The 21,431-nt window shown below is 35.9% G+C and overlaps 2 protein-coding genes across 6 annotated transcripts in view; one reads left to right on the forward strand and one right to left on the reverse strand.

Annotated features, from left to right (window-relative positions):
- LOC110452007 overlaps nt 1-21,431 on the reverse strand; it is a 24,505-nt gene continuing 3,074 nt past the window's right edge. Inside the window, exons 1-5 of one of the 3 annotated variants that reach the window (XM_021500257.1) lie at nt 19,992-20,118; nt 16,222-16,444; nt 9,611-9,827; nt 6,336-6,482; nt 1-367 (exon numbers count right to left, since the gene is read on the reverse strand). In XM_021500257.1, coding sequence (XP_021355932.1) covers nt 118-367; nt 6,336-6,482; nt 9,611-9,827; nt 16,222-16,444; nt 19,992-20,018 — 864 coding nt within the window. In that variant the 5' untranslated portion in view covers nt 20,019-20,118 and the 3' untranslated portion in view covers nt 1-117. Of the gene's footprint in view, nt 368-6,335; nt 6,483-9,610; nt 9,828-16,221; nt 16,445-19,991; nt 20,119-21,431 lie in introns of those variants that run through there. The other 2 variants (XM_021500258.1, XM_021500259.1) reach the window with 2 other exon arrangements.
- Nucleotides 20,983-21,431, forward strand: part of LOC110452008 (meiotic recombination protein REC114-like) — an 8,813-nt gene continuing 8,364 nt past the window's right edge. For 2 of the 3 annotated variants that reach the window (XM_021500261.1, XM_021500262.1), the window contains exon 1: nt 20,983-21,116. In XM_021500261.1, the coding sequence (XP_021355936.1) occupies nt 21,009-21,116 (108 nt within the window). In that variant the 5' untranslated portion in view covers nt 20,983-21,008. Of the gene's footprint in view, nt 21,147-21,431 lie in introns of all 3 variants that reach the window. The other variant, XM_021500260.1, reaches the window with a different exon arrangement.

The raw sequence follows: 21,431 nt of genomic DNA on the forward strand, positions 1-21,431 counted from the left end.
CAATATTCCAGACTATGTATTATTGCTCACACTATCTCAAACATACTCAAGTTGTAAATCAATGTCTATATATGTTTCTGATGTCTTTTGAAGTCACTTGTAACGAATGTTCACGTCTCAGTAATGCCGAGGTCGCATTAGTGACCAGAACACGGACACAACTTTCCATATAGACCAGCCAAAGACAAAAGGAAACAAAACTTTTTCATAATTGGACCTTCGGATGTTGTCTTCTTCCAGGAGGGTGACCTTGCGCGTGAGTTTTGCCACATGTGTCTTCAGTAGCGTAGTTTCGTCCTCTTCGTTCAGCAGCAATGACTCGTTCATGGAGATACCAGGTGTGTAAGGTTCCAGCTGAACTGCTGACCTGGTTCACGAAATATAAACATAAAATTTGTATTAGAATTGCTGAAACAAGTTTAACAAACAAGTTAAAATTGATAAGAACTGACAATTCCTGACAAACGTACCTCTCCATAACTGCAGTGAAACCAAAGTATTGATATATATACAGTCCAATTGATTGGCTAGCAATATTTGCTTTATTATACATTTTATCAAACACACAATGGGTAGGAATGGATTCCAAAATATCCTGAAGTTTCTTCACATCAATGATTGCAGATGTGTGGCGGAGAGAAAAGAGATTTTCTGTTAATACTACACGCTCTTGAATAAAAGTATTGATAAAATCATAGATGTATTATGTACATGTATATTTCGTGCCAGGTTCCTGTGATAAAAATGGTTATTTTTTGTGGGTTTTGAATGGCAGACTCCTGGATTAAAATCCTGTACTGATATACAAGTTTGGGTAAAAACCAAACCCTGTCCCAATTAAACACGAATTTTCCTAAACTGGAATTTGATGTGAAGGTCGCTTATCTAGTATTATGCTGTACATGATGTTTCTGTTAAAATTTGAATATGATTTAACAAGGTAAATTGTCAAATGTTTTATTCAATAGGGCAAAGGCGATTTTGAAGTGTGCAATTACTGTATACCGCAACTCTGTAACATGCCATTCTATACATGATTTTATATATATACAAATAAAAGTAAAATGCACTTAAAACATCCCGTGTACATCATCATAAATGTTGCTTGCAGCATCCTGGGTATGATCCATCGGTCAGATTTTGACCTTTATTGAGCTTTATCAATTGACAGTGTTCCAAGTAGAGAGTTATGCGTGGATGAGTCTCTAGCTATACATGTATATAGTACCAACATAAGGGCACAGCGTCCTTCGACAGTACATCTCATCAAAGGTGGAAAAGTATGGGGTAAAGTTTTGGGTACTTTGTGAGTCATCAGTACGGGTTATATTGTACTCCAGATAGAAGTCTACAGAGGACGCGAGTTTGACCCTACCCCCATTGGAGAACTACAAGGAACAAATGTAATTATGGAGCTCCTAAAAGAGCTTCTCTTCTCTATAAAGGGTATAACGTCTTTTGTGATAGCTTTTTCACCTCTATGAACCTTAATAGCTCGGACACATACTTCTGCAACATAACACATACTTGACAGGGTATATATATAGCCTCTTATCAATAGCACGGACAATATAACTTAATGACAATTTTGTATTACCCCATCCGATCCTCTGTCGAAATCAACCGGAATTATGAAGAAAAAATCCTTCAAAATGATTAAACTTGAACATGTGAGTCGCCGAACGTATCAAATCATAGAGGACGGTGTTAGAATTATTTTGTATCACACCTAGCTACTGGCTATGGGATTCTGGGAAGGGACAAATTGGGAGAATATGTATATTTTGTATAGTTTCAATAGTTTTTCACAATGACACATCTACTTATCATTTTTACGAATAATACCTTTGCACTCAAAATTAATACATTAGCTTGTATCTTTTCATAAATCAAACTGTATTTCAAAGGGACTTTACGGAAGAATCGGCCTACGCCTAACTTCATCAAACATGCGACGCGGGGACTACTTGAGCATGTCTCACTTCGGTGTGGAAGACAAGCCAGTGCGGGTCTTGTCGACAATTCTACCTGTACAAGATCTTGCATCAGGAAAACCCCGTGCCATTGCCTCATATAATAAGAATATGGGAGCAGTGGGTTCGAATGATGGTCTACTTCATTCCTACGGAAAGCAATTTAGGAAGTGTTGAAAAGTGTGGAAGAAAATGCTGCTGCATTTATTCCTCATAATTCTTATGAATTCCTATATGCTGTATAAGGAAAATACGATGCAGAAAGTTAGAAGTTGTCTGCAGTTTATTCAAATTGTAATAGAAGCACTCGCTGTAACGAAGAAATTTGAAACCGACAATCCACGCCGTCGAGTTGTTGCAAAAAAGGCTTCACTCATTGTTTTACCGCAAAAGGAGGAGAAAGACTGTTGTGTCTGTTCCTCGCGTATGCGCCATGGCCGTGGAATCCGTCGTCGGAGCATGCGCAGAACAATATATGGCATGGACTCCATAGTCAGTGCCTTAATGGAAGACATCTCAATTGCTTTGAACAATAGAAAGATTTAATCAACCGGAAATATCTCCTTTCCAAACATTTGTAAATCTCCTCGAACTCTTTCTCTTTTTTATATTTCCGTCTGTAGATTCTAGAAGACTAAATAGGATATTTAAAACTATTTCCTGTAAAATTATATATATTTGTGTTAATACTGGGAAAGATATACTGCTGACGTTTAATTGATCAAAATCGCTAACTAAACGCCTAGTAAAAATGTTTAATATTAACGAGACTATTTTTCAGCCACATATCAAGGTGTGGCATTGAATATTTGAATATTTCCATGTCTTTTAGATATTGTGTTAAAATATACTGATAATAATAATTGTCTGTGAAATTTGGTATTGATATTTAATTTACAGGAAAGCACTACGGTTACGTATGCGTAGCTTGAAATCGCTTTCAAAAGTACTGGCAGTTATAAACTCACCAAAACACTGCAAGCATATTTAACCGATCAAATTTTAGTCTAGATACGTACAGAGCTCCCGTAAAAATACATTTATGATCGATTTCTAATAACATTGAAAATACTACAAAGTACATGCATTAAAATGTATACATAATAGAGCCTTTTTTCTCAACTCAAAGTGTTGTCTTTATTAAAGTTGTTGATTTTAGCTGTACGTACCAGTCAGTACAGACTTGATTCGTATGGCTAGTTAAATCATCAGCAGTCATCAGATTAACCACCAACGAATTGACGATAACGAGTGTAATAATGATAATAATAATATACAGCATTTATATAGCGCCCTACATAATTTGTAAAATTACTCTAAAGCGCTTTACAACATATGGATAATAGTAATGGTTATTATAAATTGTGAAAACAAAAAAAAACAAAGGCTTATAATTCACTTTTATACATTTAAGCAAGCAATGTGCACATAATTGAACAAATAAAAGGGTGGTATTTACATAACATCTTTGCAAAGATTCTAAAATGCAGATGTGAAGAGATGAGTTTTGATGTTCCTTTTGAACTTGGCCAGGGTATTTGACTTTCTTATTGCAGATGGTAAGCTATTCCACAACATAGCCGAAACCCTCCCAAAGCATCTGTTTCCGTAGGTCACAGTACGAGATTTTGGGACACACAACAAAGATTCTGACTCCGACCGCAGTGATTGTGACGGCTGATACAGGGTAACAAGCTCCTGTAGGTACTTAGGAGCTGTTCCATTCAGTGCCTTGTACATGTATGTGTACACCAGAATTTTGTACTGCGACCTGTATCGTACAGGTAACCAGTGCAACGAATAAAGCACAGGTGTGATGTGCTCTCTCTTTCGAGTACGAGTAACTAGCCGTGCTGCAGTGTTCGTGAAAAAAAAAAATGTCAAAAACAGAATATTTAGTACTTAGTGGTATAGTGTCTTCTGTAATACCAAATAAATTTCACTCGTGTGCACGTGGCTAATATTTGATATCTTTCACTTGTGCTGTGCACTCGTGAAATGTATTTGGTATTTACTTAAGACACTGTTAAGATATCCTCTATTTATTATACACAACCTTTTATGAAACATTTATGTACACATTAAGAGGCCAAGTAGTTCTCTGGGCATGTTTAACTGGATCGAGTGTTGAACCTGAACTTACATGCAGTCACTGGGGAATATCTCAAAATCGAAAAAAAAAAGTTGTTTAAAATCTCAATTGAAAACTTTAACTTGCACTGTCAGCTTTACTATAATTTACAGTTGTGGGATTGTACAATGTTACACGATGTTTGGAGTGCGAATGGCACGTGTGCACGGGGTGTGCATCTATGTGTGCTCATATGACATTACACACGCTTACTGAATCATCAGGTGAAGTATTTTGAAGTTATATGGTCATCGAGCTATATAGGAGGTTTTTATTAACAGTCAACAGTAATGCAATACAAACCCACAGAAGCTGGGAATACCACAGAAATATAAAAGTTGTAAAACAGATTTTAAATAGTTTAGAACAGGAAAAGATAAAGGTCTCAACTGTACTGTAACTGATTAAGATAAAGATCTCAACTGTACTGTGACCAATTAAGATAAAGATCTCAACTGTACTGTGACCGATTAAGATAAAGATCTCAACTGTACTGTCACCGATTAAGATACATATCTCAACTGTACTGTAACCGATTTAGATAAAGATCTTAACTGTACTGTAACCTATTAAGATAAAGATCTCAACTGTACTGTAACTGATTAAGATAAAGATCTCAACAAGATAAAGATCTCAACTGTACTGTAACTGATGAATTACGATAAAGATCTCCACTGTACGGTGACTGATTAAGATAAAGATCTCAACTGTACTGTAACTGATTAAGATAAAGATCTAAACTGTACTGTAACCGATTAAGATAAAGATCTCAACTGTACTGTGACCGATTAAGGTACATATCTCATCTGTACTGTAACCGATTACGATAAAGATCTCAACTGTACTGTAACCGATTAAGATACAGATCTCAACTGTACTGTAACCGATTTAGATAAAGATCTCAACTGTACTGTAACCGATTAAGATAAAGATCTCAACTGTACCTTAACTGATAAAGATAAAGATCTCAACTGTACTGTAACCGATTAAGATAAAGATCTCAACTGTACTGTAACCGATTAAAATAAAGATCTCAACTGTACTGTAACCGATTAAGATAAAGATCTCAACTGTACTGTAACCGATTAAGATAAAGATCTCAACTGTACTGTAACCGATTAAGATAAAGATCTCAACTGTACTGTAACCGATTAAGATAAAGATCTCAACTGTACTGTAACCGATTAAGATAAAGATCTCAACTGTACTGTAACCGATTAAGATAAAGATCTCAACTGTACTGTAACCGATTAAGATAAAGATCTCAACTGTACTGTAACCGATTAAGATAAAGATCTCAACTGTACTGTAACCGATTAAGATAAAGATCTCAACTGTACTGTAACCGATTAAGATAAAGATCTCAACTGTACTGTAACCGATTAAGATAAAGATCTCAACTGTACTGTAACCGATTAAGATAAAGATCTCAACTGTACTGTAACCGATTAAGATAAAGATCTCAACTGTACTGTAACCGATTAAAATAAAGATCTCAACTGTACTGTAACCGATTAAGATAAAGATCTCAACTGTACTGTAACCGATTAAAATAAAGATCTCAACTGTACTGTAACCGATTAAGATAAAGATCTCAACTGTACTGTAACCGATTAAAATAAAGATCTCAACTGTACTGTAACCGATTAAGATAAAGATCTCAACTGTACTGTAACCGATTAAAATAAAGATCTCAACTGTACTGTAACCGATTAAGATAAAGATCTCAACTGTACTGTAACTGATTAAGATAAAGATCTCAACTGTACTGTAACCGATTAAGATAAAGATCTCAACTGTACTGTAACTGATTAAGATAAAGATCTCAACTGTACTGTAACCGATTAAGGAAATAATGGTCTATTTTGGTTTCTTCATTATCCCTTCCACAGCTAGCAGACACTAAAGGAAACGTCTGATTCTGCAAAAGGTCCCATGAACATATGACCATATTCACCTTGCAATAAGCCCCTGCCTGATAATAAACCCTCCTTTTCAGGAGTACTAGTATCATATTCATTTTGTGATATAATCTACCTGATGTCCTGTATCAGCTCATCCCCAATTTTTGACCCAAAACCTCATGGTGGCCCCCTGGACTTATTGCAGGATTAACTATAGTAATCGCCTCTTATTACCATGCAGTGGGATGCAGCAACTCAAATATACTGTTAACTGAGGAAATATAGCAATATATGTATTTAAATAGGCCTTGCCAGGCCGAATGTTACCTAAACAATTGCCAGCTAGCCATGGAGGATGTAATGAACTTTCCCCAAATTCCTAACTTGTGACACTCTGTTTCCAACTCAGGCATGGTGTTATCACTAAGGTTTGTATGCTGTGTCTCTCTGACAGGGAAAACAAAATTGGAAGCACTGCAAACAAAATCACATCAGCAAATACAGTTGTATATATGGTAAATACAGTTTCCTTTTTTTCTGTTCAACTATCAATTTGATGCAATTACAGAGTGTATTACTATACATATATGTATACATTTTCCATTCAATTTTTTTCTAACACAATTTCATAAACTTTCAAAAGCCCTTTTTTCACCCTTTTCAAGACTATTATTTTTTTACTTTCTTTTCATTTACAGCGGTTTGCTGCTTTAAAAAAAAAAACTACGGTGGTTTTCAAGGTAGTTGGGAAAATATCAAACAGATTTAATTGAGTTATGAATTAAATGATGCTTTATTTATGGGAAATATTATACATTTGAGGAATATTCATCAACAAATCAGTCCCTACCCCTAGTATATATATATATCCCCCCTGTTCACAAATGTTAGCCATCTTAATTGGGTGAACCACTGTTTTGATCTATGACCACACTACATGTCATATACATGTAACAACCTAAAGACAGAAGATTAAATAAGAGGCCCAATGGGCCTGCAACGCTCAAATGGTATTAATCTCACACTTGTTATCTTAAAAGTGGACTAAAATACAGCTACAGGCAGAATATCAGTGTTTGATTCATAAGAACCTATTAAAAGATTTAAACATATGACGCCTGCGACCTTGAATGTCGAGCAAGGACATTAGGTTGAAAGTGGGTCAAGGTCATTCAATTTAACAAACAAACTAACTTCATCCCAGCATACTACAGGCCCAATATCGGTACCCTGGGCTTTTAGGTTATTGAGAAGAAAATAGGCCTAAAAATGAAATTCTGATCTCTTTAGCCCTTTTCAGAACGAGTGCTTTCAAGAATAGTTTAAGGACGGACAGATGGACCACGGACTACAGGCCATATACGGACGAAAGGTTATTATATCCCCGCAATGAAGTTAGGGGGTGTATACTGGAATCAACATGTCTGTCTGTCTGTCCTTAGAAAAGGTTTGTCTGGACAACTCCTTTTAAAGTAATGGACCAATTTCAACGGAACTTTCTGACACTTTTTTACAAAGTTATGGCCCGTTGTTGAAAAATCCTTGTCCGGACAACTCCTCCAAAACTACTGGTCCAATTTCAACGAAAGTTTTCAGATATGATAACTACACTTGCTATTGTGCATCCAGGTATTATTTTTTCATTCTCACCCTTTTTTTACAGAGTTATTGCCCTTTGTTGAAAAATACTTGCCAAGACAACTTCTCCAAAACTACTGGATCAATTTCAACGAAAAATTTCAGATATGATATCTACCACCTGTTGCTGCGCATCAAGGTATTATTTTTTTGTGGAGTTATGGCCCTTTGTTGAAAAAAAACCTTTGTCTGTCTCCTAGACTACTGGTCTGACGATTTCAATGAAAGTTAACAGATATGGTAATAACCCCTGATGTTGTGCATCCGGGTAGTCTTTTTTTCCCATTTCAACCCTCCTGAAGGAGTAATGGTCCTTTGTCTCTTCCTTAACTACTAGGACGATTTCAGCAAAACTGGTTCACCTTGGTTGACAAAATTTGGTTTGCAAGTATGTTTTGCGATTGGGAGGGAGTACAGAAAGTAATATGTCAGTTTACTATATACTTAATAAGTGTACAGAGTACAGAAAGTAATATGTCAGTTAACTATATACTTAATAAGTGTACAGAGTACAGAAAGTAATATGTCAGTTTACTATATACTTAATAAGTGTACAGAGTACAGAAAGTAATATGTCAGTTTACTATATACTTAATAAGTGTACAGAGTACAGAAAGTAATATGTCAGTTTACTATATACTTAATAAGTGTACAGAGTACAGAAAGTAATATGTCAGTTTACTATATACTTAATAAGTGTACAGAGTACAGAAAGTAATATGTCAGTTTACTATATACTTAATAAGTGTACAGAGTACAGAAAGTAATATGTCAGTTTACTATATACTTAATAAGTGTACAGAGTACAGAAAGTAATATGTCAGTTTACTATATACTTAATAAGTGTACAGAGTACAGAAAGTAATATGTCAGTTTACTATATACTTAATAAGTGTACAGAGTACAGAAAGTAATATGTCAGTTTACTATATACTTAATAAGTGTACAGAGTACAGAAAGTAATATGTCAGTTTACTATATACTTAATAAGTGTACAGAGTACAGAAAGTAATATGTCAGTTTACTATATACTTAATAAGTGTACAGAGTACAGAAAGTAATATGTCAGTTTACTATATACTTAATAAGTGTACAGAGTACAGAAAGTAATATGTCAGTTTACTATATACTTAATAAGTGTACAGAGTACAGAAAGTAATATGTCAGTTTACTATATACTTAATAAGTGTACAGAGTACAGAAAGTAATATGTCAGTTTACTATATACTTAATAAGTGTACAGAGTACAGAAAGTAATATGTCAGTTTACTATATACTTAATAAGTGTACAGAGTACAGAAAGTAATATGTCAGTTTACTATATACTTAATAAGTGTACAGAGTACAGAAAGTAATATGTCAGTTTACTATATACTTAATAAGTGTACAGAGTACAGAAAGTAATATGTCAGTTTACTATATACTTAATAAGTGTACAGAGTACAGAAAGTAATATGTCAGTTTACTATATACTTAATAAGTGTACAGAGTACAGAAAGTAATATGTCAGTTTACTATATACTTAATAAGTGTACAGAGTACAGAAAGTAATATGTCAGTTTACTATATACTTAATAAGTGTACAGAGTACAGAAAGTAATATGTCAGTTTACTATATACTTAATAAGTGTACAGAGTACAGAAAGTAATATGTCAGTTTACTATATACTTAATAAGTGTACAGAGTACAGAAAGTAATATGTCAGTTTACTATATACTTAATAAGTGTGCAGAGTACAGAAAGTAATATGTCAGTTTACTATATACTTAATAAGTGTACAGAGTACAGAAAGTAATATGTCAGTTTACTATATACTTAATAAGTGTACAGCTCATTGAGTAAAAAAATCATTACTGATGGGGACTACTGGATTGCTTTGATGATGATAATAAAGTAGTACAGGTCTCTTGGAAACAATTGCTTTTGCTGGTCCACCGTGTCATTTCCCATCAATAAAACTTACCCATTGTAATTATGCGACTGTTGTGCTTTATCCCTTGAGCTCGACTCTTGTTTTGGTGCCTCATCCTTGATGTCCATACCAGGAAATCCCTGTTCCTCAAGGGTCAAAGTTCGGGGTGGTGTCATCATCCCAACATACGGCACAGTCTGAGGAGGAGGGAGTTCAGAAGGGTCAAATAGGCGCAGATTCTCCTTGGCACCAATGTGTTGTCCTTCCCCTGTACACAGACATCAACTTGAATGTTTAAAAAAACTGCTGGTTTCTAGTCATAATAAATTTAAGACATTGGTTTGATTTAAATCAGCTTTTCGTCCATATGCTGCTATGCTACCTGGTAAGTTTTTGGAGTAATAATCAGTCACCCTGTGGGACACATTAACTCATTCACCCCTGAACTTTCATAATGAACTATTCCAACCTTTGAATTGGAAGAGTTCAAATGTGTCTTCAGGGGTGAATGAGTTAACATAGGTCAGATTACATAATTAGCAGATCGGACACACAACATATTAGGTAGACCAGGGATCTCCCATGAACATTTTGCTGATAAAAGGCTGAATGACCACCCATACCGAAAAAAGTTACAGGTAGAAATCCACCCTGGCTCATTAGCTTAATTGACCCATATCACCTTGTTATTTGTACTTATTGGGGTCTTTTACACAAGAATTTGGCACCGATTAAATCTTAACCTGCCCCAAGTTCAGCATTGACCCCACTATAGTTCATGGAGGCGCGTGCCCCGTGGACCCGCCACTTATCAATGGGGGAGGGGGATATATATTGATCCCTGTGTAACATTGAAAGGTCAGGCCTGCAAGGCCATTTATTTGAAGACACTTTATAGCACTTTGTGCCAGGAACATACTGGCCAAGTATCATTGCTCTATAGGCCTCTTGGTTTTTAACACATTTGACCCCTGTGACCTTCAAAGTAGTTAATTTATTTGAGGAATGTTTGTAGCATCATTGTTCTATAGGGCTCTAGGTTATTCAGCAGAAGTTGTTATAAGGTTTTTAACACATCTGACCCTTGCGATTTTGAAAGTAGGTCAAGCTCATTTATTCCTGTTAAAAACTGATATAAGCCAGTTGATGATAAAAAATACTCCCCACAACAATAAGTACTGTTTTATTAGACAAATACAGGTCAGGTATCAGTTGAACTTAACGGACAAACCACAAATATCGAGTTTCATGGGGGATATTTGATAAATGCCCATAGAATTAATGTTGATTGCTTTATGTGTGATATAAGATACCACCATACATGTGGCATTTGGCCAGGAATGTGTAGCTTCTAACGAAAACTAATGGCCAGTACATATTTTTCTGGAAAATTTAACATCCATTAAGCCCAGCTTTTTCATGCCTTTTTCTTGGAATATTCAAGTCAAATATTTGAAATTATTGGATATTCAGTATTAATATTATGGCTTCTCTTAAGGTTTTTTGTTTTGTTTTAATGTGTTTTTTATGGAAATTTAATTACCGGGTATCTGACAGTTTAGTAATGATATACCATAATATGTCATGTGAACAAATTGGTAGGCATATACAAAGATATTCCCAGAAGAGCACATTGCAAATGAATCCTTACTTTGCCAATTTATACCAATCTCTCAAATGCTTCATGTTTCAGTTGTGGTAGCCCTACAAAAGCACACCCCCTTCCCTACATAAACAAACACACGTCCTATACCAACACCCACAAAACTTGGTAGTACTGTATAGTTTACAGGGAGAGAAAAAGATGGTTACACATAATCATGATATAAACCAAAATGCAACAAGAAATAAAGTTCAATCCATTGTATAATACATTTATTTCTGAATACAATGATGAACATATGGATACAATGAAAATGTTTAAGAGTGGCGGTTCATGCCTTCTGAGAAAGACAATAAACATATATATGGCAGACTAAATGTTCATGTGAAGTAGGTTTTATAAGTGTAGATTTTTTCAGAGACCAGCTAGGGGCCTTATTAATAGCTCACCTGGAATTTTATTTTCATTTGAAAACCAGCTGAGTACTATACCAGTTTATCAAAGGAGTACAAGGAATACATTTAGTTGCAAAAAGGACTATAACTCTGTTTGGGTGGGTAATAAACAAACAACCTGAGAGTATATAATACTCTTCATGTCCAGCAATTTTGTATATGGTTATGGCATTGGGATCTTAATAACTGTTTCCATGTTGTAACCCAGGCAGGTTTAATGTCTCCTGGCCAGAGATGGCACCAATACTGTTTATAACAAGAGGCCCATGGGCCTTAACGGTCACCTGAGTCTATAGTATTTATTTTTGTTGTTGAAATATGTACCAATTTGAGTAAAAAATAGTATAATGTTAACTTAACTTTGTCAGGACCATGAGCTGATCATTCCTAGACCAATTTTAAGTGAGATCGGCCTATTAGAACTTAGTAGCAAAATAGCGGCCATGGCAGCCAAATTGTATTTCTGATTGACCCGAAAAATAACAACACTTTGTCAGGACCATGATTCGATCATTCCTACAAAGTTTCAGTTCAATCGGCCAAGTAGATCTTTACTTTAAGTTTGAAATAGTTTACCAAAATGGCAGCTGTGGTGGCCATATTGGATTTCTGATCGACCTGAAAAATAACAACACTTTGTCAGGACCATGAGTCAATCATTCCTACAAAGTTTCAGTTCAATCGGCCTAGCAGAACTTGACTTTAAGTTTGAAATATGTTTTCAAAATGGTGGCCGTGGCGGCCATATTGGATTTATGATTGACCTGAAAAATAACAACACTTTGTCAGGACCATGAGTCGATCATTCCTACAAACTTTAAGTTCAATCGGTCCAGCAGAACTTGACTTTAAGTTTGAAATAGGTTTTCAAAATGGCGGCCGTGGCGGCCATATTGGATTTCTGATCGACCCGAAAAATAACAACACTTTGTCAGGACCATGAGGCGATCATTCCTATCAACTTTCAGTTCAATCGGCCCAGCAGAACTTGACTTTAAGTTTGAAATGTAAAATGTTAACGGACGACGGACGACGGACGACGGACGACGTACGACGGACGACGGACGACGGACGACGACGGACGAAAACGGATAGCAATAGGTCACTTGAGCTAAAGCTCAGGTGACCTAAAAACTGGAGTCTCACCATTTATACAATTAAAATTTAGTTGTCTTTGCCTGAAGGTTCTTTCTATTGACCGAAATTGGTCAAAATCCCTCGATTTGTATGGAAGGAGACATTTTTTAAACTAAATTTCCTTTATTTCCCCTATTGGTCCCCACCCCACTGCCCCCAACGGGGGCCACATACTTGTTTTCTACAAAATTGAATCCCCTTTGCCCAAAGTTGCTCAAGAACATGTTCAGTTCATGTGATCAAGTCATTTCATTAGTATAAAAGGAGGATTTTTAATATTTTCCTTTATTTCCCCTATTGGGTCCAACCCCTCTGCCACAAAGTGGAGGCCACAGCCTAAAGTGTATACAAAACTGAGTCCTCTTTCCTTGACAACATTTGGTTAATAATTATAACCCCTTCATTTATACCGAAGGAGAAAGACTTCCCTCTTACTTCCCTTGTTGGACCCCACCCCTCTGCCACCAGTGGGCCACATACTCTGTTCATAGAAAATTGAATCTCCTTTGCCCAAAGATGCTCTAGAAGAAATTACCCCGGTATGTAAAATCCTTTCATTGGTACAAAAGAAAAAGAATTTTTAATATTTTCTTCTATTTCCCCTATTGGCACCGCCCTTAAGTTCAAGTTAGGGGGCCTTTGCCAAAAAGATGCTCTAGAACAAATATTTGGTCAATATATTCCTTCATTGGTTAGTTTTCGAAGATTTAACTTTTCCCCTTAATTGGCCAAGAAGATGGGGGACCATAGTCAAGACAAAATTTGGTCAAAAACCACCGAGCTATTAAGGAATAGTAGTGTTTTAAAGGAAAAAGTTGAAGGAGAACGGACGCTTCGCAACGTTCGGCATACTTAACCAAAGGGCCAAGTAAGCAATAAGTATAGTATCTAACAGTGGACTACAAAACTTAAATAAGCAGCTTTCACCTTTAATTCATAGAGTTCAAACTTCTTAAGGTTTATTTCAAAAGGGCAACACCATGACTTCACAATTATATGTCATCACGTACACTACAATAGTAACATGAATTGATGTTACAATATACACAAGATGGTGGACAAACTAGCACAACATTTTACTGTGTACCTGTTGAGACTGAAGGTTTAAATATGTTGATGAAATGGTTTTCTTTCGTTTTTCTTAGAATAGCATAGGACAAAAAGAATTGATACATAGGAAATTAGTTTATTTATCATCTCAAACACATTCATGAAAGTGTTTATCTAACCCTTTCACCCCTAGGTAACTTTAGTAGACTCTACCATACATTGATCTGGATGAGTCTATCATGGTCTACAGTGGTGAAAGGGTTAACATGTAAATTTCGTGAAGATTTGGTTTCAGTGTGTTGTCTTTATACAGTCATGTGACTGTTAATCTGAAAGTTCATTACAATAAGTCAACAAGGTGGACCAATTTAAAAGTCACCACATTTAGAACAATTTACTATTATATAATATACATTTTTTGATTTACAGTTCATATATATATATATTAGCCTTCACAACAAATTTCAAACCATTATTAGAGATAACAGTATTACATTCAATAATCATTGGACATGTACCATTCCTTGGTGTCTGTATAACACTTGGATACTTCTGGGCCCGTATTCATGCCGCCATTCTCATGCTCAAGCATGGATTCTGTACTCAAACTTATTTCTTGTTCTGGTTATAACTCAATAAATAAATCTTATTTTGTCAATGATAAATTTGGAAACATTTTGAAGTGACTTATATAGCCAAATACTGTTTTCAATGTTTACATTTGACTTTTTGATCGTTTCACAGATCTAAGCGAGTCACCAGAAAGTTGGTTTGAGCACAGTGAGATTCCATGCTTGAGCATGAGAACGGTTAATGAATACGGGCCGAGGTGTTACACAATAATTATCAAACTTATCGCACTATACGTAGTGCGATGGCATGGCTTTTTGAAGTCACAATGTTTACTTTTGAAAAAACTGAAGAACACTATGAAGGGTGAAAGCTGTTTTAAGTCTTGTAGTCAGTCGTTAGATTATATTTTCTCTATATCATCTATATGTATAATAATTATATATCAAAATATATCAAAAAACCAAAACCTTGCTTGGCATCAGGGCTTGTAACAGTATCTGCAAAAGGAATGGAACTAATTTTCAAAACTCTCTAAAATATTAAAGATCTACTGAGAACACCATCAAAGAAGATAATACGAATCAAATACGGGAAAATGAAGAGATCGCAATAGCATAGACCAAAGGCAGAAAATCGACATCTTCCACATGGTGTTTTAAAATTGATAATTTCTTTTGATAACATACCCGATGTACTTCTGCTTACTTCTGTACTAAAAAAGATTAACGAAGACCACGTACATGTACACATGATTTGAGTTGGATGCAGTGTTTTAACAAGTGATCCGACAGTCTTACTGGGCAAACGTTTAGACTGTAACGCGTGTAACCCCACGTGGAGCTTGCATGCTTATCAGGATGTGTTTTCTCAACTACAGTGGGCCTTCCGATATCATTTTGACCCCACAGTCCATTGCCATGACAACTTAGACAAAAGTAATTGATTTCAGTTGTACAGGCACGTGTTGGCCTGTGCCCTGATCATGTATACACAATTGGTATCAGCCACAATACACAAGTGGCGCGCAAATTTGTTTTTCTGGGATTTAATTGCAAATTGTCTTAGTTTTTTCAAGCTTTTCATTTTTCAATAAAATTTGCTACGGACAGTGGGAGCCCTAGCTTGACCTAAAACGAGCACATAGTTCCGGCTAAAACAAAAACACTGTATTCATCCGCAGTCAGAGCAGTCAAGCTTGGAAAATAGAGGCCTTTATTTTGAACTCCAGGAGTTACACCGATTATAAACATGAAAAAGTTCTTCATGAATTGTCAAAAACCCTCTTTGAACATTTTGTTGAAATTTTGGCAGATGAATAACTCAACAACAAGAAAATAAAGATGTTTTGCTTTTCATGCAAGCACGACAACTTTCTATGATTAGCTGCCTGAAGGGCCGCCAACCCAATAATGATAGTTGGTAACAGTGTGAAACACAGGTGTTACTTAAGCTGTTTGATAAAATGATAGAATAAACACTAAGGACTTGAGCGGTAAGGCCGGGATAAATCGTAGTTTAAGGAACATGGGGGTATTCAAGGATGGGCTATTCAAGTAATTCAAGGTCAATTTGAACATGGTCCCGACCAAGCAAACTATTCCACTAATAGGGCCCCCCCCCCCGGGTATTCCAGTTATGTGATTTCGAGGAAGTGAGGTAATTTCACTGTACTAGATACATAAGAATCCTTGCCATTGTATTTCTGAGGGCGTTAACAATCATTTCTTTCTTCAGTTTGGGTCCATATAAAATATAGTGATCTGCCATATTTTGGGTAATTGCCACTAGTTACCAAAAACGCAAGTTATTTTAGTGTCATAGAAACAAAGAGGTTTCATCATCACCTGCTAGGAAGATGCGGTCTGGAACTATCATGTGGTGGGCACCAACATCATTGGCAGGGGGCTGGTATCCAAATGGATCACACACTTCATCATTAGGGCCAAGATTATGAGGGACCTGCATCTTGTTGCTTATCTCTGATATGAACTCAGCATCATAGTTAGAAGGTTGGACGTCACTGTAGTCCGAAGGAAAGCTCTGTATATGGGTTTTACTGGAATTGTCCTGAAATAAACACACATTTCTCATGACAGGAACATTTTACAGTAAGCAGTTTCTAGCAGTTTTTTGCAAATGTCAGGACCCAAATCGGATCAAGGCTTGAATTTTGCAGTATCTTACGCTTCAAATAATTATTTTTTTGTCAGCATTAATTATAACATTTTATGATGACCTTTTGAAATTTTCTAGTTTGTATCTTTTTTTCTGTTCAGCTGTCGACTTCTTTTTATTTGGCTGAGTATCGCTCGTGTCCTTCAGGTAGCGAAACATGGCCTCAAACCACAATTAATTCTACTATATATGTTACTACCAAAGGAAAAACAAATTAAATTATTTTAAAACTTTGCGCAGGGTCTGGTTCCTAGGTATTTCATATTGTAGGTCTATTCAAACTGAACATAAGTGAGCTAGAAAGTACCTCATGACCGGCATTTAAGAAAGATCATTTCATTTGAATGTCACTACCCTGCAAGTATAGGGAAAAATACCAAAAATCATAAAATACCACTACTCAAGCCTCATCACTCATTGTGTCCTGCTGCCAATACAAACTTGGAAACTGTTTCAAATAAAATGCAATCACTACAATAGATATTGTTGATCTATAGATGTAAAAAAAATGTACATATCTGTCATAGATCAGACAGGATAAAATATTTAGTAACCCACCTGAAATGTCATTATGCACTACCTTCGTGTACAACGACCCGGAAGTGTAACAAATATTAAAGATGAAGTTGAAACCCAAATTTTATATTGTTTTTTCAAAACCTGAACAAAATAGAGCCATTTGCATACCCCTCAGGAGCCAGTTTTCAACATATGTATTGGGTCACCATATAAACATTGTTGTTTATACCACAATGATGACAGAATACTTCCAATGACTTTATCATGATAAAAAGTAATCAACAGGCTTTTATTTTCCAAAATTTTATTATGATCACTTTTAATTTGTAGGTCTTGGGGCATTATTATTAATTATAAATTAAATTTTCAAATGTTGAGAAAAATTTCTACTTAAAACAACTGTATAACTTTTTAAAATGAAATCTCAGCCTGTCTCACTTTGAGCAGTCTGAAAGACTACTTTTTAAAGATCACATTGATATAGACACAAAGGGGGGTCATTAGGTACTTAGCAGGTAATTAGTGGTCAAGTGGTCAGGTGTGTCCAAGCGGTAACATTTGTACAATTTTGAATCCAAAGGGGGGTCATTAGGTACTTAGCAGGTAATTAGTGGTCAAGTGGTCAGGGGTGTCCAAGCGGTAACATTTGTACAATTTTGAATCCCCGCGGCCTCCCACGAATATTTCTGACCAAATATAATTGATATCCAGTGCATAGTTCTACAGAATAAGTCGTTTATAGCAATATAATCGAATTGCCCACTTTTGGCCCTGCCCCTCAGCTCTCTGGGGGGTCAGCCCAACCATTTGTGTAATTTTGAATCCCAACCACTTAGGGATGCTTCCAGTCAAATATGGTTGATATCCATCTCTTAGTTCCAGAGAAGAAGTCATTTATTGCAATATAGCCAATTGCCCCATCTCCTCAGACCCATAGGGGGTCAGCCCCACCATTTGTACAATTTTGAATCCTTGCCTCCCATGTATGCTTCATGATAAAACATAATTGATATCCAGTGCATAGTTCTACAGAAGAAGTTGTTTATAGCAATATAACCAAATTGCCCACTTTCAGCCCTGCCCCTCAGCCCCCTGGGGGTTCAGCCCCACCATTTGTATAATTTTGAATCCCCACCACTTAGGGATGCTTCCAGTCAAATATGGTTTACATCCATCTCTTAGTTCCAGAGAAGAAGTCGTTTATAGCAATATAGCTAAATTGCCCCCTTTTGGCCACGCCCCTCAGACCCCTGGGGGGTCAGCCCCACCTTTTGTACAATTTTGAATCCCCATCACCTAGGGATGCTTCCAGTCAAATTTAGTTCAATTCAAATCAGTGGTTAAGAAGAAGTTGTTTGAAGAAATTGTTGACGTACGGACGACGCGGACGCCACAGTATGGCATAAACTCACCTTGGTCTTTCGGACACTGAGAAACTAGCTTTTGATGAAATTTCAACTGCTTTAACACTCAGTGCAAATTAAAGTTGTTAAAGACAAGGTTTAATTTGGTCCTCTTGGCAGCAATCCTAGATTGAACACTGCCTATTTCATGATCATCAGACAAAGATTGATGTGGAAACATGGGAAGATATTAATATAAATTGATATTGGTATAATTGAAATGAATTGTTAATTGTTATTTATATCAGTGTGTTGGAAATAATTAAATAGAGAAGAATTAATTTTGCCGTTGTTATGATCAGTATGTGAATTCTACTTTCACTTTCAAATACCTTCGGGCATATTCCTTTGATACATCATTATACTACACCCTAGCAAACGATACTGTAATTATGTAACAGTCAAAAGGGTAAAAGAAGTGATATATATAGTCATGATTTACCTATTTTGCGATTAAAAGTTAATACATTACATTTTGTCCCAGAAGCGTAATAATATTTACCCGCAATATATGTCATTTACAATCACGTGACAATCATATGCCTTGCAAGTCGTGCGGTGAACACAACTTTCATAGAAACAATAACAATCAAAACACAAAATATTCCCTTTTTAAACAATAATCAACTATTCTTGTCAACGAAAATGGTGTATATATTGTAAATAAAGCAGTCGTCAGTTTTTATATTAATAATGTTAACCTTGAATAGATTTCCGGCACCATGCTGTCAGGATGGTTAATATTATATATATATATGCTCTGATTTTGACACATTTTCAACAGAGACAGGGAAATCAAATTGTAATGCAAAATACAGAGAAACTATTGTTTAAATGATTAAAAACACACTTTATTGTACAATAAAGTGTTAAATAAAGTGTTACATATAGTATACATGCAACCAGATCATGGCAGATGTATAATAGTCATATGAATAACATATCTTCTTCTGGTCTCAATTCCTTAAAGACTTTGTCGGGTAACAATACCGTTCCATCTGTGTATGGAAAGTGTTTAATTGGAAAAGCTTCAAAATACAAGAAAACATGAGGTGCGAGCACAGCAGCCCGATTTAGTAGACTGGTCAACAGATACATGTATGCACTAGACCTCATTTGTTTAAGTACAAAATTATTAACATACTTACATGTATGGTGTACTAGGACATGATAATTAAACCGGATTCATAGTTTTAACAGTGGACGTTCTAGTGATACGAAGTACTTGTGTACAGCAAAGGTTACAGAAATTTATTGTCATTTTTGCCAGGGAGAGAGTCATTCAGCACTAGTCCGCTAAAACTGACCATAATCGCAGGCTCAAAAATTCTGACCGGTCGCCTGTTTATGACAATAAACAGGCGACCGGTCAGAATTTTTGAGCCTGCGATTATGGTCAGTTTTAGCGGACTAATTCAGCACCACCTTCAGCGATGGAGATGGGGGTCAATCAGGCGGTGATAACTTCTGGTTTCAATAATTAAATTGACATTAAATGAGTATTTATAGAAGCATACCTCCTTGCTATCTGGGTGTCCGTTCATGTTATTGGTGCCTGTATAAAAAAGAACTTATTCAATATTCATCAGGAAATATTGGACATCTTCGAACTACCTTTGAGCACATATAATGGTGACGTCACGAAAAGTGTGTAGAAAACAAAGGCGGATGCCATATATTTCCGGATAATTTACCGGACGTTATATTGATACATTACACATGACAAAGGCTGCGACACCGGGGAATTTATGTTACAAAAAATCGATTAGGTGTGATAGCAAACTGTATTTACTGTTGACTTAAGCTCTGAAAGTCATGGGACATAAGAATATAAACAAATTTCTCTGTATTTTCTTTAGAGAGATCAGAGGTCTACTGTACAGTACGTTATACCACGGAATCTAAGTCCGTGGTTATACACTGTTTACAAGTTACTTTCGCTTTTGTCATTAAAAAATGCTAGATTTATTTTGTCAATTTACAACGTTACAGCGTTAATTTAAATATTCTTAATATTTTTTATTTGGGACTTGTGTTTGTTACAATTTTTAATGTAAATCACAGTCTTATAGGAAATAATATTTATATATATAATACGATTATATATGATCTAGTGCGACCACACCAGGCAGCCACTAGCATATTTAAAAAACTGAAGGCAATCCTTACACATTGTTTGTGGACTTGACTTACAAACAATATCACCGAATGAAAACATGCAACTAATTTTCCGTGTATTTTTATTCAATATCTGACAAAGTTCAATTTAGTGCCTAACTATAGACGGATCACGTACTAGCGACACAGTAAACAAGATACCCCTATTTTTTTTAACTATCCGTGTTAGGCATCATGTTATGCGCTTAATGTTTCTTATTGTATTTTATGCTTGTGTAGTTGTAATTGAAATGGAATACAACGATGTGATTTATGTTTTTAATGTTTATGTACATATTCCGACTCGATCACAATGATTCGTTTTTTCATTTACTTTTATTTGTTGAACACGAAAAGGCGGGGAATTTTGAAAAAAAATGGCTGCGATCTCTACTGTGTGGTCATTAAAGCGCTACGCAAGACTCCGACAAATATCTCAACAGAAGGAAGATTCTGGATCATCGCTTGAAGGAAGCTGGCAGGAGGTTACTGATAGAATAGGCGTCAATATAATTGTACCTGTCAATTGGCCATATATTATCATTGATGATACTATTAAGCATAGGTAAAGGTTATGGCAAGCCGTTTCGGTTTTTACCCACTCAATACAGATTCAAGCAGATTTTAATTGTACATAGGATTACTGCCGCCTTCTACCTTCGAGCTAGAGGGAATTTCCCTTTAGCTCAGTGGTAGACTAGAGCGTCCGACTAGGAACCTTGAGATCGAGGTTTCGATCCCCGGTGGAAGCACATTCCCTGATACACAGATATATGCATTCTTAATGTAGTTATGTATTT

This window comes from Mizuhopecten yessoensis, unplaced genomic scaffold (assembly GCF_002113885.1).
Source record: "Mizuhopecten yessoensis strain PY_sf001 unplaced genomic scaffold, ASM211388v2 scaffold6361, whole genome shotgun sequence".
Lineage (NCBI taxonomy): Eukaryota > Metazoa > Mollusca > Bivalvia > Pectinida > Pectinidae > Mizuhopecten > Mizuhopecten yessoensis.